At 38.2% G+C, this 19,410-nt stretch overlaps 1 protein-coding gene across 1 annotated transcript in view; it reads left to right on the top strand.

Annotated features, from left to right (window-relative positions):
* The window catches only part of FREM2 (FRAS1 related extracellular matrix 2), a 194,619-nt gene extending 184,616 nt beyond the window's left edge, over positions 1-10,003 (top strand). The window contains exons 19-24 of the mRNA XM_033234619.1: positions 51-178; positions 277-411; positions 1,151-1,277; positions 2,167-2,354; positions 2,863-3,009; positions 4,330-10,003. Of these exons, the coding sequence (XP_033090510.1) occupies positions 51-178; positions 277-411; positions 1,151-1,277; positions 2,167-2,354; positions 2,863-3,009; positions 4,330-4,833 (1,229 nt within the window). The 3' untranslated portion in view covers positions 4,834-10,003. The remainder of the gene's footprint in view (positions 1-50; positions 179-276; positions 412-1,150; positions 1,278-2,166; positions 2,355-2,862; positions 3,010-4,329) is intronic.
* Positions 10,004-19,410: the final 9,407 nt, after the last annotated feature.

Raw genomic sequence — 19,410 nt, 5'->3', positions numbered from 1 at the left:
CTCTTAATTGAACCACTATGTCATTATTTTCATTACTGGCACTTTCCTAGCATCCTTTACAAGCTCAGTGATCATGTCAGCTGATCATCCAGGCCTGACATTTTCCCTCCACCTGATAAGGAGTGAACCAACCTATAGTCAGCCAGTACAGCAGTGGAGCTTTGTCTCTGACTTTGCCGTAAGTGACTAAGACTCTTCATTGATTTTCTTCTGCTGCTACTGTCTGATTACACCTCAGATTTTTACATGTAATATATCAATGTCTTCTCTTCAAAGGTACGTGACTACTCAGGCACCTATACTGTGAAGCTGGTGCCATGCACCGCCCCATCACATCAGGAATACCGCCTGCCAGTCACCTGCAACCCCAGAGAGCCTGTCACCTTTGACCTTGACATCCGATTCCAACAGGTGTGGCTTACAGAATTATCATCTCATGACTTGCAGAATCCCACTTTGTTTTTCATTTAATAGTTTAAAAAAAGAAGTATCCACACACGAATAACTTTAATTCTGGCATGCTGAAAAGAACAGAAATCAGACAGTTAAGGAAGCAAGGGATAAAAGAATGAGGAAAGATTTGCTCTTTATCTGTTGTTAGCACAGGATGTAAAATTCGGAGTGTAAATGTATGCAATGGTTATTTTTTTCTTATCTGATCTTATCTTGTCTCCTCCTGAAGTTTGCTGTCTTGGAGATTTGAGAATTTTCCCCACACTTCTGCATTTCTTGTCTTGTTCTTCTCTAAAGAGAATGAAATCCTGTAGCTCAAACCACCTCAAAGTACCTAATTGCCATTATGTATTATAAGAAATGTGATGGCATCTTCTTTTCAAGAATTTATACTATTGACCTTCTACTGACAATGATATTTACAAGTCCTTTATATACCCAATAAACCAGCGGAAATGAGCTCAAGCAATGCTATTTAGTCCCATTCAAAAAATGACTTGACCCCACCAGTTTCGCCTTCTCAAGGACAAAAGCAATGTTACAGCTCTCTAAGGTGGCTGGGTAGGGTGTGAAAATTGCAGTGCAGTGCTTCGTGTTCTACAGTCAGTGTACAGTGAATGTGTGTAATCTGTGAACAGTATGTTTGCGTACCATCAGAACCACCAATGCATAAAAGGACTTTTGCCTTTGGTTTTAGGTCAGTGATCCAGTGGCTGCTGAGTTTAGCTTGAACACCCAAATGTACCTGCTCTCTAAGAAGAGTCTCTGGTTGTCTGATGGATCCATGGGATTTGGGCAAGAGAGTGATGTTGCTTTTGCAGAAGGTATCACTTTACAAATGAGAGGGATACTCTATTTGTCATGTATATCTTTTGCGCTTTGCTTTTTGGGGATTGTGTTTGAGGGGGGAAATTATAGCTTCTTTAATGATTTTGAGAATGTAACTGAGTCTTTACTCACGCTGACTGGTGTGGGAAGTCATTGCAATTGTGTATATGTTACTGGATATCTTTTTATTCTGAGGAAGCTAATCTCTAGCTGTCTTACCTAAGTGACTTTTGGAACAAGTCTAAATGATTTTCTTGAATGTTTTTTCCAACCTGCATAAACTTAAATGCTGCAGCTACATGAGATTGTAAATGCCTCTTAAGTGTAGGTCGTGCCTGCCTTGCTCAATGGTGTACATTCAACGCCTAGCACACATACATAGCAAAAACACCTGGCACGCCTGGTAGGGGTTCAATAATAGTTATGAAATAAATAATTGAACACTGGGGGGTTTCATTAAACCCTCTTTCAGAAACAAATAAAGTTAATTAGACTTTTTATTGATACTTTCTTTCTTAGTGTTTTTCCATATTGTATCAGTATATATCTTATCAACTTATTTTTGTAAACTGGACTTGAACCACAATGGGGTATTATTAATGTCAAATTGTAGGCCAGACCTTTGAAATTATTCCCACCTGTGGCTGAGCATCTGAGACTCAATAAATCTTTAGTCACTTGTGGTTAGTCTGCAAAGTGGTCTTACCTGAGGCCTGGGAATGCACCAGATCTTGAAGCTCATATGAACAGGCCTTCAACATTTGATGGTAGATGAGAGTGGCAAGGAAATAATCTCTGTGTCCTCACTGTCATAACCTGTTTACAGTGTCACATTGATATACCTTATCACATAACAGAAATAACATTTCCACATCTCTAATTCAGGTGATATAATTTACGGTCGTGTCATGGTGGATCCTGTCCAGAACCTGGGTGACTCGTTTTACTGCAGCATTGAGAAGGTGTTTCTATGCACTGGAGCTGATGGCTATGTTCCCAAGTATAGTCCAACTAATGCAGAATATGGCTGCTTAGCCGACTCTCCTTCACTCTTATATAGATTTAAAATTGTGGTAAGTGCTTTGACCCAAACAATGAGCTAGACAGATTTTTCAAAGTTCAGCCTCCTTATCTTATATTTAAAAACCAGGCTGGGCACAGCAGCCATACTACAGTCTCAGCACTTTGGGAGGCCAAGATGGAAGGATCACTTGAAGCCAGGATTGATTTCAAGACCAGCCTGGACAACATAGTGAGACCCCATCTCTACAAAAAATTGTAAAAATGAGCCGGGCATCATGGCACATGCCTGGAATCCCAGTTACTTGGGAGGGTGAGGTAGGAAGCTTGCTTAAGTCAGGAATTTCAATCTATGATCATGCTACTGCACTCTGGCCTGAGTGACAGAGAAGGTTCCCATCTCTTAAAAAAAAAATAGAAAAACAAAATGATCATTTTTCGTAAACCAAATGGTGACATTTTATAGTAATTTGTACTTGCACAAAACAAATAGGGAAATATGCTGTCCTGGCAAAAGCTGGCTTTATCTACAGCAATCACCATTTTCCTTACTGCTTAAAGGACAAAGCTCAGCCAGAGACACAAGCGACCAGTTTTGGAAATGTCCTATTTAATGCCAAACTAGCAGTGGATGACCCTGAAGCCATTCTCTTAGTGAATCAACCTGGATCTGATGGATTTAAAGTTGACTCAACACCACTCTTTCAGGTAGGCCAAAAGCAAGCTCATTTGTAATAGCTATGTACCCACATGCAAGTTACGGAACATTTATATGCCTCAGATGTCTCATATATAAATAGCAGTAATAGTAATATTGCATACAGTTGATGGGAACATTGAACAAGATATGGCATAGAAACCACATAGCCCCTTACTGGGCATATGGTGAGTACTCCATAAACCCAGCTTTTATTATTTTTGTTAACAATATATCTGGCTTTCATAGCTTTTATCACTTTTATTAATGTATTAATATTATTTTAAGACTATGTGTAATGAAGAGTCTTATTTAGCCCAGAATGTAAATCTGTGTCTGACAGTCGAGTAATCTGCTTTTCTTATTCAAAACATCCTTCCTGCTGACTTTTCACGCACATCTTAATTAGAGTGATCTTGTGTGAACTACTGAACTCAGGAAAGCAATTGTGCACAGCTCCACTCTCAAAGATTTCAGAAACCAAGATACAAACTCCTGACTCAGGGATCAAAGGTGGATGGGGACACAGGCAGCCACCACAACACTGAGCAGACAAATGCCATAAATTTCAAGATGTGCTTACACTGTAAATCTCTGTCAGAGCAAGTGCACCCTTCAGATATTTACTGAAAATTAACCCGACAGGACGGCCTGGAGATATGTGTTATTTTCATTCAACCTAAGGAAGGAATCTTAAGAAAGCGTGTTTGTTATTCTGAATCTTTTCAAACAAGAAGTTGAAGTATGATATGTTTTATTTTTATTCTTGCCATTAAATCTCAAAGCATCTGACCTCTCTAAATCCTTCATGCTTCAAAGACTCATCAGAAAATTCCTCCTTTTCCAAAACCCCAGAAAAGCTTGATAATTGATTTTGTTTTCCCTCTATGGTCTTTTATGCAATAAGCAGCAAGACACGGTGAAAGGAGTCCTGAGGTTCAGAAGATTTGAGCTATAGTCCTGCCTCTGCCACTAACTAGTTGAGTAACATTGGGCAACTCAGTTAGCTGCTGTATATTCTTATGTGCTCATTTTTTTAATGAATAAGCTAGACTCTATAACCTATTAATAGGTCTTTAGAACTCTCCCATTCTATGACAACAAGTACCAAATATTCACTCCCTTAAGAGTTGCATGGAATGTATCATACAGTGCTTTGCACAGAGCCTTGCACCTAGTACTCATTCAGAAATATTAAGTAAGTTAATTCTGCAGACTAAAATAAATCATCATTTATTAATATCTCTGCCATTAGTTTCTCTTGCAAAGAATGGTGAATTAGGTTGATATGGTATCTAGTATCTCCTAACAAATAGAGTTGTGCTTTCTAGGTCGCTCTGGGCCGAGAATGGTATATACATACGATCTATACAGTGAGATCAAAAGACAATGCCAATCGAGGTATTGGCAAAAGAAGCGTGGAGTACCATTCTCTGGTGAGTCAAGGAAAGCCCCAAGCCACCACCAACAGCCGGAAGAAGAGAGAAATCAGGAGCACACCCTCGCTGGCGTGGGAGATTGGTGCTGAAAACAATCGGGGAACAAACATCCAACACATTGCCCTGGACCGCACCAAGAGGCAGATCCCCCAGGGGAGAGTACCTCCGGATGGCATCCTCCCCCAGGAGCTCGACAGCCCCAGCTCTGCAGTCAGCCTGGTCACTGTGGTGGGAGGCACCGTGGTAGGGTTACTCACCATCTGCCTCACTGTCATTGCAGTGCTGATGTGCAGGGGCAAGGAAAGTTTCAGGGGGAAGGAGGCCCCGAAGGGCTCCAGCAGCAGTGAGCCCATGGTGCCCCCACAGAGCCATCACAATGACAGCTCAGAAGTTTGATGACCGCAGGTAGAATTCACCTTTTCCTTAAGTGTGTCAGAAAAGATCACAATGGAACCCTAAATACTTCTGGTAAACCATAGAGGATGGAGGATGTCTGTGATGAAGCTGCTCAGAGAATATGACTGTACTAATGTTCTTTGATTTGAATTCTCCATACTCGTTTGTGTATCAAAGGACAAATTAAGACATCTTTCCTCTCGCCCCAAAGGCAGCAATGATGTACTCACATGTACACAGAGCCATGGATAGATGGTGAGGAATGTACTCCTCATTTTAGACATATTCTCTATGCGGTGGAGATAAATGTATTAAAAGGTGCTAACAGACTCTCTTACAAGTATAAGAGGAGTCTACTGTTGCTATTTCAGTGTGAATGTTGAAGGTGCAATTATCACATTGTTTATTCATTGTATAACAGATTATTACTAGAAAGGTTTTCCTTGCTAGTCTGGAAAACTGGTGAACACACTGTTTATTATGACAAGTTTTCAAATAGGTGAAGACAGTGTAGCATTGTGAACAGGGGTGGCTCAACCCACAAATCAACTGATCCACTACTTGGGAGACAGTAGAAGGAAAGATCAAGGGAAGGAAGTTCACTCACTTGAATTTGAATTGCTTCTCATTCTCATCAGACTCTCCTTGTTTTGTTTGCTTATTTAATTTTAAATTAAACCAAAGAATATGTTAATTCTGGAAGAGATTTTTAAGAGATACTGCTCTGTTTGGGCATATAGTGAGTAACGGTAGAGCTCTTGCATGGTAATATACCTTATTGGTGCTCAACATTTGTGGGAAATTAGAAGGTTGGTGACATTTTGGTGATGAATAAATGCCATAGCATTAGAGTCACTACAAGACAATGTTCTCTAAGAACTGAGCCTAGATGTTTGCAGTATTGAACCCATAAATGATAATGCGAAACATTATTACAAATATTGAAGGGAGAACGTGGTATGGATTAATATAATGTGTATAATCAGAGTGCCTCTTATACATACTTTATAGAATAAAAGAACATTTTGACAGATGACAGATGAGGTTATCCCTCAGAGTAGCATAATCACACAATAACATTTAGAACTTAAATTGACTATAGGACATTTTATTAACTTTCTGTTCAGCGTCTGGTCCAAACGATGGGACTCTTTGCAACTATCATTCCAGAAATGGTCTTGAAGGTGGCCAGAATCATGGATCATATTTTTCTTTGATTCAAGAAGGCATCACTCTGGCATCCCCAGTTCAGTGAACTGGTACAATGTAGTCCCTCTGAATGTTTAGAAATATCATTGTAACAATGCTTACCATTCACCTCACAAAGCCAAGGAACTTGAGTGAGCTTCCTTGGCAAGCCTCTCACTGCCTTTCTGCATCAATGTGTTTGTTACCAAATCGCAGACATTCTGCTTAGAAAGGGAAAACTTCAGCTTTCCAAAAGCTAGTAAACATGTTTCAAAGAAAAGTAAGGTCAGGAAAAAAGACTAATGCCTACAGATTATCCTTCAATTGCTGGTTAGAATCCCCTTTCACTTCTAGCCATAAGCTGGCCACATTGGACATCTTGGTCGCTGCAGATTTTTAAAAGGCAAACTTCTCAGATCAGATGTGCACATCTTAATTTGGTGTCTATAGTATCAACCATTTCTTGATAAAGATAAGGAAGCAACACTGATACTGAGAGAGAGGTAGGGTGTCCAATAGTTGCCTTTCTTTTAGGCAGCTCTGCACCTCATGTTCAGTCTTTCAGAAATAGACTGTAGTATCCTTTCATTGGAGAATTTACAAAAATACCACCTACATCTCAAAAGTCCCACTAACGGCTTTTACAAACAGAAAGTTCTGTGTAGCCCAGGAGTTTATTTAGCAAGATAAATAGTGGTAATTTCTTAATCATTCCCCTTTCCTTTGCTTTACCTTCTGGCAGATGCTTAGCTACTTCTTTGGTTACCTCGTAATTTTTATGGGAATGAATGTGAATTAGGGAACTTCAAATAGTGTGTGGACTTTTCACTACTTACCATTGGGTTCCATTGATGTAGACTGTTAGAGCAAGTATACTCAATCGACCTGCTGATAGTTTAGTAGTTAACAGCTTCCGAGCCTTTCGTGCAATTTTGGAGTCTGTCAATGAATATAGCAATTGGTGAAGCGTTACTGTAAGATGTCTGTTTTGAGCCTTTGGGTCAGGCTGGTTTTATACCAAATTTCACTCTACAATGCATATTCTAATGAGGCTACTGTATATAAATTGGAGAGCTTATAAAATACAGAACATTTCTATCCTATCCTACCAAATATTTATCCTTCTCTGTCCTCTATTCTCTTACTCTCCTCTCTCCCTTTTTCCTTCCCTTTATTCCCTTGAAAAGAGAGAGTCTGTGGGAAATAGACAGATACTGCTTTTTAAAATATAAAGTACTTGGGATTTTGCATTATTTTTCTTAATATGTATTTACTAAATATGTAATTTAATATACATTAATTATTTTTTTGAAACTCTTTTTAGTGGGAAGAATATGGTAAATTTTTTGTTAAATAAAATAGACCTTATGTTTAGCATTTTGTTTTTAGAGAACTTCTCTGGTACTATCAGAACAAACACGTAAAATAACTTCCCACAGAGAACAGGATATAGCAATAATAGCTCCTTAGATACTCGGTGGCTTCTGACTCCAATCAAGGTCTTGTTGAGGCTATATAGTAAAAATAAAACCAAAAATAAATATTATACTAGTGGCTTTCCTAAGCATATGAATCATGAAGCACTGAAATATGTATTTTAATGATGATCTTATTGATTCCCATTTTTGCCCTTAGTTAACATTTACTGGTGCTCACCTAGGATTGGCTATTCAGAGAGAATGCATAGAAACCAAGCTCCACTTCCTGTCCTTGGGAAGGCTATAACTGAAAGCAGCTCTTCATTTGGACTAAAGTGGCAGGATTTGCATTAGATTCTCTCCTGAACCAAAAACAAAACAGTCATATCCATGAACCACAATTTAAAAATCTTTCTAGAATAGCAACAGCAGACTCCACTCTTGTTTATCTAAAAGAGCCCCACATGTTATGGATCATTCTGATGACAGATTTATACAAAATGATTCAAACCAGTAACTTAATAAAATAGACCTTCGCAAAGCCTCACTGATGGAGTGCCTTAGAGAGCTGTGGGTGGTACTGCGTATTCTTTTCCTCTTAGTAAAAGATAGGCCCACTTTATTCCAAGAATAACAGCACATAAACTCTTCTTCCAGCTCGTTAGCAGCATTAGCACCTTCTGAAGTCCACCCTCTCAGAAGAATCCACAATGTTCGAACAATATGCATGAAGGTCAGCTAGCATCCTGCTGCCAAGCCACTACATAGCATTTATGATAAGGAAGACCAATGCTAGGCTCATATGAAGGGATTTAGTTCTGTAAGCAGCAAAAAAGCGTCTTTATCAAGTCATCTTACCTCGAATTCTTTTCCAGTGTGCCAACTCCAAAGTCAACATCAAAAATGTAAATGGACCTGTATAAATATCACAGAGAGCTTTTCCTTATACATCTCAATGCTGAGAGTTAAAATATGCACAGGTTAAAAATTAAAGTACCGATAATAGAGCTAAATATAATGACATTTAGATTTTAAAAGTTGGATGTTTTATTTCTGCTTTTTGAAAATACTTATTTAGTATTGACTTGGAATCCAATTCGGTCCTTTAGTAAGTAAAGAAAATAATATGTTTAAAAATGTAAATGTTTTACAAATTTGAAATTTTCATAATTGCATTAATCAGAAAACAAGCACATTGCCATTCTTTGAAACTCATGTTTCTAGACATGACAGCAGTAATGAAAGGATGAAAACAAGTGTCTTCACTAAGCATATGGCAAATAAATGCGGCCCACATGTTCAACCCGTTCAATTTACCAAGGTTCAGAAATATGTAATTTAGCAGGATACTGCAAATACCAGTGCTATCCCAGCCACACATGCACACATACAGATATAAAATAACCAAACCTCTCATTTCTAGGAAAGAGATAACACTAAAGGCATAATTTTAACTGAAATAGTTTCTATGAAGTTTTACAAAAAGATCAGCAGAAAGCTCATTTGTGAAAACATGGGAGCTTCTTTAATATTAGTTCCGAGGTTAATATATTTACTGGAGGTATTTTCCCAGAATTGATTTCAGTATTGCATGGTAATAACATTTAATTTTTAAGGAAACATTATATATAGGTTCAAATTATCCCTTAATGTAGATTTCTCCCCTTTTCCATATATTTTGATACCAAGAAACAAAACGCTTTGAGATTTTGGTAACTATTTTGATTTTGATAAAACATTTTAAAATAGAAGGACATGATATTTTTCTGTAGTTTCCACCAGGAAGAGTACATCAAAAACTTTGTAAGGAAAGAAAACTGACTCTCTCTTGAACTAATGTTGATAAAATATACTAATGTCTCTCTTTATTTTATTAGGAGAAAAATCAGAATATTAAATTTGCAAACTTTTAAACAGCAGTAATAGTTCCTTAGATGCTCAGTATCTTTCTTCCCTGTCTTTCAAGCACATTTAATTTCTTTCCCCTGGTATTTGTTTGCTTTGTGTTTTTTCAATATTTTGTTTTGCTAAAGACCAATTGACAACAACAAAGCTGGTCCAGCCATGACACCTACTTTAGCATAACACTAAGTAAATTTATTCTTTCTCTTTCTTTCTTTCTTTCTTTCTTTCTTTCTATTTGTTGAACTATAGGTTTCTTTCTCTGAGATGTATTTTTCATTCTTCTATTAATGCTCCCTTTTTTATTTCAAAACCATTACCACTTTCAACATGTAATTAACATCCTCATTCATCAGAAAGCTGGTAAGTCCACACAGCATTTGTGCAGTATCCCTTCTGCGTAAAATTTTAAGGCTTTCAGATGAAAGAGAAAAGCATTTCCTGCAAAAGATCAAAAGCATCATGCTGAATAAAATGATGACAATCTGTGCTTTGATTTTTCTCTCAGTGGAGGTTCAACGTTGACATTTAAGATGTAAAAAAAGTTACTTTGATGGTTTAATTAAGAATAAAAAGTCAAAGATCACATGTATGCAGTTCTTTTGGATGACTGAATACCTTAAAATGAACTAAATAACTGAAATAAATTGTTAAAATGTTAACAGCATTGAAGTTTTTAAAATTATAATTATTAAATGCACAATGTTCTTTTACCATGCCAAATGTTGCCTACACTGATTACATGATTGTCACAGTTTAAGTGAATTTCTACTATGGATATTTATTTTTCCCAATGTTTGGATCATCCTCTCAGATAAGAATTGTCAGTATTGCACCTCCAGAAAGAAGAAAAATAAGAATGTAAATTTTTAAAAGCTAGCATTGAAAGTAAAGAGCATTACAATAAAAATCACTTAAAATAGAGAAAGGCAACTACTGAGTAAGAAGAAAAGATAATTTCTGTAAAAGCTACATTTATGCACATTACAAAAAGTAGTACAAATCAGTCTTTCACTGTGACTTCAGGAATTCAAATTCAAGTTGTTCGCAAGATATATATACACACACATATACATACATGAATATACACACACATATATACACATACATATATATATATTTTTTTGAGACAGAGTTTTGCTCTTGTTGCCCAGGCTGGAGTGCAATGGCACGATCTCGGTTCACCGCAACCTCCGCCTCCCGGGTTCAAGTAATTCTCCTGCCTCAATCTCCTGAGCAGCTGGGATTACAGGTGTCCACTACCACGCCTGGCTAATTTTTATATTTTTAGTAGAGACGGGGTTTCTCCATGTTGGTCAGGCTGATCTCGAATTCCCAACCTCAGGTGATCCGCCTGCCTCCACCTCCCAAAGTGCTGGAATTACGGTAGCGTGAGCCACCACACCCGGCTGGTCAAGATATTTTTTAAACCCCGTTTGTCTACAAAAGAAAACTCTATCCTGGACAAGGAGCTTTGTGTTTTATAATTGTATTACATGCCTGCTTCCTTCCCAAGTGCCCTGCATAACACTAAGTAAATTTATGTTTATCTAGCCTCTGAGTGACATACCTATGTGTAATGGAATTATTTGCAGAACTTAATAGCCTTTCTTATTTTCCCATGAGAATTTTTCAAAAACCCTCAGGGTCTAGTTTTATCATATATTTACTAAGTTACTACATATTGGTGGACATTGACGTTTATTCCTGGGAATCTAATTTTGCAAACAATTTGGAGCTGTTCGGTCATAAATTCATGTCAACAATAAATCTTGCTGCCACTTGTGTTTCATAACTACACTTGCTTTCCTTCAAAATATATCAAGTGTTTAATATAAATAAAGCCTATATGACTATAAATGTTCAAATGGCCAAGTTATTCTGGTGCATTCTATAACTTAATTTCTTATGCTAAAATCACAGATTCCCGTAGTCTGCAATGAATGTCAGTTATTTTCATTCTGGTTCTGGAGCCTTGAACTTAGTTCTCTGGACTGGTACCTGTGCTCCCACTGCCACTCCTACTGATGGTAAAACTTTGCCACTCCCCAGTAGAATCCACCTTCACGGTCCTGGCACCTGCCCACTAGTTATAAAGAGTGTAGCCAGAGGATCACCAGGGGCAATGCGTATTTTAAGGAAACAACGTATTTGGACTAACTAATTCTTTGTCCCAGCAGTGTGACTAGACCTTGCTATAGTTAGGAAATCCAGCCCAGTGCACTGATGAGGATGAATTAACTAATCTGGTCTTTACTGCCAATGTAGTCTTGTCACCTAAGTTAATTATCAATTGATTTGTTATAAGGTCAGATTTTTAACATGAGGCCACCATTGTTTAATACCAAAAGGAAATGCAAAGACAGCTTGTTTAAGACATTGAAGAATATCCCAAGAAAAGTACAAAATACAAAAAAGAAGGTGAAGTGGAAGAAAAAGAATTGCTATATCAAAGATCTTCCAGAACTTTCAAGACTGGGGAGAGAAAAACATCTATGTTGTAAGAGCAAGTTTGACACCAGTAACAGAAAAGTGCAGCTCAACCAATCTTCACCATGAAAGAAAAAAACATGGGTAGACCTTTCATTGTGATGTCTGAGGCAGGAGTCATGAGGCAGGGTAAACTGGTTTAAGATTGGCTAGTTTGAATACTTTCAGCAGTCTCTAGGGCATAGGGACAGTCTCTAGTTGTCTGGTACCTAGTTCTGCGGTGATTAACCGGTGTGGTGAAGAAATGTCCAAGCTGCTAGGGACAGGGCCTAGCCTTCAGGAAGTCTGAGGAAGGGAACCAGAGAAGGCAAGAGTCATGATTTAGTCCCTTAAGGATATTGACAGTGACAGAAAAAGCCACACCCAGAGGCACCCAATTTAAGGGAAAACCCAGAAACCAGACTTGGTCAAGGTAAACCTGACTAGGAAAACAGACTCATCAGGAACAGAGCAGGGTGATCTGGGACTACACCCTATTGATTCCTCCCTACCCTTCAACCAAGCCAGTAAACTTCCCTCTAAAAACCTTAACAGTCATCTTTGAAAGTCTTACTCCCAACAGCCCAAAGAGCATTCCAGGATGTTCAGATGGCATCCTAGTAATCTAAATGTGACTAACTGCAAAGTGGCAAAGTGTGATGGAGAAAGTTATTGAACAGTGCATGATTAAATCTAAAGGAAATTGGGGCAGGTCAGAAGCATTCTTGGTAGCTATCAGGGAAGAATGTTTGAAAGGGCTATATGCAAAAAAGAAGTGGGCATATTTCCTCAAGTGTTCCATAGAGTTGATACCATTCCAAAGACAGTGAGTTAGAAACATCTAGGCTCCGTGAGAAGACACCATAGCTATGGCCTGATATGATTCAAACGTGTTTGATGAGGACAGGACTCCCATGTCCCTCCACACCACCACTACCACCACTTGGCTTAAAGAGAGACCACTAAATTGGGAGGTACTGGTAATTCCCTAGTGTCTTAAAAGAAGACCCCAAATGCAGTGACCAGAATCAAAGAAGATTTCTTTATAACATTATGATTTTCTGTTGGTATGATCCACATACTGTGTTATTTTTACAGACACGTGTGTGTACATTAAAACAGGTGCCTCGTCTGTGTAGATAATTGGAAAAAAGTAGCCCCATCCATGGAGATGAAGACCCCAGGCTCATAATTTGGTGTTTTTAAATGTAGATTGTATTATTATATGAGTATGACAATGCCAGCAGTTGAGGAGAAGATCGCCATTAAAAACACAGCATGTTATACTCACAGATCGCAAGAGGAGGAGGCACACTGCACCATGGAGGGCCACATGGAGAAGCCTCAGGATTGGTCAGGAGGCAGAGGGAGCTGAGGAAAGCATGGGTAAACCTTTCATTGTGGTGTCTTAGGCAGAAGTCGTGAGGCAGGATAAACAGGCTTAGGACTGGCTAGTTTAAATAATTTCAGCAGTCCTTAGGGCATAGGGACTGTCTCTAGCTGTTTGGTACCTAGTTCTGGGGTGATTAGGACATGTGAATAATGGCTTAGAGTGTGGGCTGTCAGTGGGTTGGTTTGCATGTGAAAGCCATACACACAGGCTAGTCATCTACTGTCTCTAGGAATTGGCTAGTCCTGGGAGAGGCAGTATCTCCTGAGTCAGCAGGGCCCCAGATGTCAGAGCATCAGAAACACGGTTAACACACTTAGTAAGTGGAAGAGGACTTTTCACACGGAATGCATGTATGGTAAGTCAAGCCAGTGTTGTGCTGGGATGTTTTAACAATCAGCTCTTTGAAGAAAGCAGAGTCCAAAATAAGCTTTTGCTGATTTCCTAATGCAAATGATCCCATCGTCCTCAATTCCAAGTTATCAATGTGACATCAGCTAGTTGGAAAAATTCCTGGAAATGTAACAATTGACTCTTACCAGCCAAAACATGTACACTTCAGCACATCACTCAAAGTTTTTATTTCAGTCTTTATGTGCATCCTCTGTCTTAAATCTTTGTGCACTACACAAACTACAATATCACAGGCAGGGGACACAAATTTTTTGTGAAGCAGCAGTTTATAAACCCAAAGTAACTGGTGAACAAAATATGATTACAACAGCCATCTCTAAAGACCAAAGAATTGATGTCTATGAAAGGGTAATCTTTAAAAGTTTAGCCTAATGTCTCAAGTCAGGTTTCTTGGGTGAGTCCTGTGTTTTAGGTGAGGGCTGTTTCTATCACTAAGGAAGGAAAATTTTGGCCAAAATTAGTGGCAGCATCTATTGTTTGAAGGGCTTTAAAACTGAAATGAGAATTGATTAACATGAGCTGAGGCTTTAAGATAGTAATGAGTATTGTTCAAGTATTAATACTTTCCTAGAATTATTGAAAGATTATGTGTTATAAGTATAGGCAGCAAAAGAAAAACACTGAGGCCAAGTTCCTTTTCAGATAGAACTGAATAAAATCTCATTAGACTTAGGAGATGTGTGGGCCTAGAGATGATTTTGTTGTGAAAACAATTAAAATATGAACAAAAACCTACGTATGAACCTAACTGATTTCAGACTCACCACGTACTCATGTCTACTGGCTCTATAATTCTTCCTCTAAAATAACCATACACAATAGAGATGGGAGAAAATTGAGGAGCAATTTGAGCTCTAGTGACATCAACCAGCCCTCTAAGTAAGAGATCTCAGCACCTACCTCACGTAGTACTCTCCTGCATCTCTGGAGACTTGCTACTCCCACCACAATATAATGGCAGTGGAAGTGGAAGTCTACAGAATACTATGGCTTAGTGAACACAGTGGTAAACAAAGGCAGCATTTCTCATACCAGAAGAATAGTTCTTGGCTGGAGCAACCCAGGATAAGGAGACTAGGTGAGACACTATATTCTATATTTAGAAACAATTAGTAATACATTTACAGCAATATATATCTATTCATGCTGAGAAGAGAAAATGGTCCTTTATTGGTAAATATTTCTGTGATATCTCATTGCTAGTTGCTTTACATGTTATCTCATTGAATCTTTATGATGATCCTAAGAAGTGGCTGACAGAGCAGGAGCATTGCCATCTTAGACAAACACGGCCATTCTAAAGTTCCCCTCAATCAAAAACTGCCTAAATCCAAAGGGCATCAGCCTAATGGCTAAGGTCAGCATGACTGACCATAAACCACAAACGACATCTCCAACCAGAAACACTCTAACCCTAAGATAAACCCCTCCCCTATCAGAGACATGCCAGCCCTGTGATAACTTCCCCTCTTGTTGGAAAGATGTCAGCACCAAGATAACCGCCCCTCTAGCCAAAGACATTCCAACCGTGCCATAAACTTTTCCCCCACACAGAAAACATTCCAAACCTGTGATAAGCTCTCTCACCCTAAAACCAATAAATACTCTTACTTTGTAAAAGAGAGCACTCCTGACCAAAAAAAATCATCCAGAAGCCCCTCTCAGGTTTATTCTCCAAAATAAACCTGTCTTTGACTGTTGAACCACTTTTCATGTTTCTTTCCTCTTTCTTTAACTCTTATAGTAGCCTTGTTTCTAATAGAGAGAAGAAACTTGAGATTATTTTTTGCTGTTTTAGTATTTCTTTTTTCCTTTGCCAGTCCTTCAATACCTGTTAAACAAATTCTATGTATTAAATTTAGGACTGACTCCATCTTCCCAATCACTGTAATTACTCTGTCTCTAAACTAATCCCGTTCTTTATTGATTGATCACCATGAATGTGCAGACCTCATCCACTGTCATCCCCTAAAGTAAGTGTTGATGTGAAAACTGAAATGAAGCTGGTACACCATTGTAGGCAGTGGGAGAGAAAGTGAACATGTGTCTGGGTCCCAAGGAGTGGAGATGATGAAATGATGAGCAACTCATTTGGGGTGCCACTGGAATATTGATTCGTGACTAAAATGGAGAGATCACTGGCCACCTATAAGGGAATAAGGCTGGCCCTCATGGTTCCTCCTTTCCAAGATCATCTCTGTTTTTTCTGTGGTAGCAACTTCTCAGTTTCAGTAAATGTCAAATCCTCCAGTGAATGGGGCCATGATAAATTTTAGTCTGTCTCCATCCACCATCATTAAACATGTTGGATTTCAGGAATCATAAGCACAAGCAAATCATTTTTCCTCTTAACAATTATCTTTTAACATTTGAAACAATTTTAATGTAACAATATTTTTATTTTAATTTTTTTCTTACATCTTGTCTCAGTATCTTCCCATATAGAACAACTCTATATATCACAGAATTACTTTTAGGGACCCATTAAACATGGCATATTGAGTTATTAAGTTATGTTATTTCTATTAAAATAACCAGAGAGGAGTGACATTAGTAAAAATAGTAGAGTAAGAACCTTTGAAAATTCACCTCTCCATAAAAGCAAGAAAAATCTGACAAATAATATGATCGAATCAGCTTTTTCAGAACTTTGGAAATTAACCAAAGGCTTACAGAAATCTGGAAGCATGCGTTCAAAAAAAAAAAAATAAATGAAAGGCTAGCTCTCCAGAAGAACAGCACACTTTATTGTGTTTTAACTTGCATTCACCTTTCCCCCAACTCAGTGGTAGTCTTGAAAAATAACAGCATTCCTGTTACAAAATACAGCAGAATGGAATAGAGGTTGAGTGCTTCTAAAGCATGAATGGAGACAGCAGTGGCTCCGAAGCTCCAGTTCCATGCTGCTGCCTAGAGAGTGCTGGGGGCTCTGGGATAACAAATCCAACCCAGGGCTCCAGGGAGCAGTGGGGCCCACTAGAACCCCATGATTCACAGATGGTCCTGCTTGTAGCCTGTACTTGCCATCCTGCTTCTCTTCCAGGCCTCTGCTTTCAGGTGCCAGAAGCAGGTGCAGACCACTGATTGCAGGGTCACCCTGAAGACCACAGGAATGGTATTCACCAGATAGACCCATACCCAAGTGCCACCTTGGACCTCTGGGAGGCAAGGATGGGTTCTGCCAGCATGAGTGCCTTTCCTACATTGCCATTATAAACCCTCCTGCTGAATGCATGGGGCTCTTCACTATCTGGAGTTCATCTTAACATTGGCATTCCTTGCCTAACTGAATGCTGCAACTACCATGACAGGTGCTATGAGACTGGTGACAAAAGCAAGAACAACTGGGAAGAGAAGTTCCAGTATGATTGACTCTCTAACATCTGCCAAAATATGCAGAAAACACTGGGACTGGCTCAGCATGTTCAGGCTTGTGAAACAACAATGCGGCTCTTATTTGACAGTGTCAGACAGTTAGGCTGTAAACCATACCTGGACAGCCAATGAGCCCCATGTAGGTGTTGCTGACAAAGAAATATTTGGTCTTTAAAGAAGTAACTGACAGTTGGTGACAGTAGATGAAAACAGAAGGGCATAGCTGTTGACACAGAAATAATGCTTTTTCAGCATAAGGCTGCCTTATTTTTGTGAAAGGATTATTTTAAGAACTTTTAACACTATAAATATGAGGAAGTCTTCACTTAGAAGTATATGTGTTTACCAGGAAATGATAAATACATTCATGCCTAGAAAGATCTGACTCTTTTTTCTGTTTTAATTACATATAATAGTGTTGTTTCTCTATAACCCACTAAGCAGATAAATAAGTCATAGTTCTGTTAATGACAGGAACATTTCCATGTCTGTTTGCTTTGTAAAACTGGAACCATCAACTGGTAATCTCTTAGGAATATTGACATGTTATGCAATATGCCTAAAAGGTGACATGAACAAAATTCAGAAGGACAGCCACTCTTATTTTATGAATGACTAACATAAAAAAAGTCAATTGAATGCTGTGGCTCACACCTGTAATCCCCACACATTCCAATGCCGAGGCAGGAGAATCACTTCAGCCCAGGAGTGAGACTAGCCTGGGCAACATAGTGAGGTCCAGTCTCTGTAAAAAATGTCTAAATTGGAGAAAAGCTGGATTTAATGAAATAAAAAGTTAAACATAACACACATCAGAGCACTATTTGCTGTTATACTTTAGTGTTTATTTGCTAGCACTTGTTCTTACTTACAGATTTTGGGATTATTTTTAAAGACTGAAAACTTTTACTAATAGTGGTCTTAATAAAAATAGTTCTTGAAAAAAATGCAACTTAAATTTAAAATTCTGTGGACAGGTCAGGCAGCAGATTGGGCACAGTAGAAGAGAAAGTTAATGAAATATAATTCAGAATACAAAAATAGGCTGCCCAAAACCGTGGAAAACATGAGAGGTTAAGAAATGTGGAGGCGAGATCAACATAGTCTAGATATGTTTGGAGACACCAAACAGTAGATTCAAGAAGCCAAATGAACCCTAAACAAGTTAAGATTGTGGTTAACAGGGACGGAGCAGGAAATATGTTACATTTACCAGAGGAACAGTTATACAGAAAGCTGATTTCTCAGCAGCAATTATTAATATGGAAGCCAAAAATCAGTAGAATGTTATCTTTCATGTGATGAAAGACAACAGGTACCTCCCTAGAATCATCTAATGAAAATATGTGTCAAGAATAAGGAGAAATAAAGAATTTTTAAACAGAGATTCATTACCAGGATTAAATATGTATTATACATTTTATTTTATTATATATTACATATTATATATAGTATAGCATATATATTATATATAACATTGTAAATACGTATATATTACCAGTATTACATATATAGGTAAATTTAGGGGAACATTGACAGTATTATATAAAAATTATAAAATGTCTAGTGTTTTTATAAGTTACAAGACGGAATTACAACACAAAGTAACAATATATATAATTTTGGAGGAATGCAAATGGAACTGAAGTATTGAAAATTCTTTGTATAATTATATAAAAAGAGAGACTTTTTAAAAGTTCTAACTAGAATATTAACATACTAGAAGTAGCAGTATATAAAACCAAAATAATATCACAAATCCAGGTCAGTTTATCTGACAAATGCAAAGTTGGTTTAACATAAGCAAATAATGTAATGCAATTCAACACATTTAACAACTTGATTTCCCAGCCTGGGCAACACGGCAAAATCCTGTCTCTACAAAATACTAGCTGGATATGGTGGCACACACTTATAATCCCAGTGATACAGGAGCTAGAAATAAATTATTTAGGGAGATAGTAAGGGTAAAGGAGTCCTCAGCAAGGCTTCCCTTTTAACAAAAAGCAGCCCCAAGTAATTTCTTTTCTGACAAACAGCAGCCTGAAAAATCAAGCTGCAGACATAGATAAGCAAGCTGGAAGCTTACACAGGTGAATATCAGCAGCTGTGCCAAAAGAAAAGTGCTACCTCAGGGTCAGGTATGTTCAACATGGAGGCTCCATCTTCCCTGTTTGTCACCATGTGTACAGTAAAGAAGCAAGCACCATGGCACCAGCTAGATAGAGAACCCATCTGCATGATAAAATATTAGGGTGGGGCAGCCAGCATTTTGGCATGCTATGCAAATGACACACCTAGCCCTACCCAGTTTTTCACACCTTATGCAAATAGCACACCTGGTTCAACCAATCATTTGTGCCCTATGTAAATCAGACACCGCCTCCTCAAGCTCATCTACATAACCCCTTGCATTTTGCC

This window comes from Trachypithecus francoisi, unplaced genomic scaffold (assembly GCF_009764315.1).
Source record: "Trachypithecus francoisi isolate TF-2019V2 unplaced genomic scaffold, Tfra_2.0 Contig01461, whole genome shotgun sequence".
Taxonomy (NCBI): Eukaryota; Metazoa; Chordata; class Mammalia; order Primates; family Cercopithecidae; genus Trachypithecus; species Trachypithecus francoisi.
Note: the sequence above shows the minus strand (reverse complement) of the source record. Positions and strands in the feature narration are given on the sequence as shown.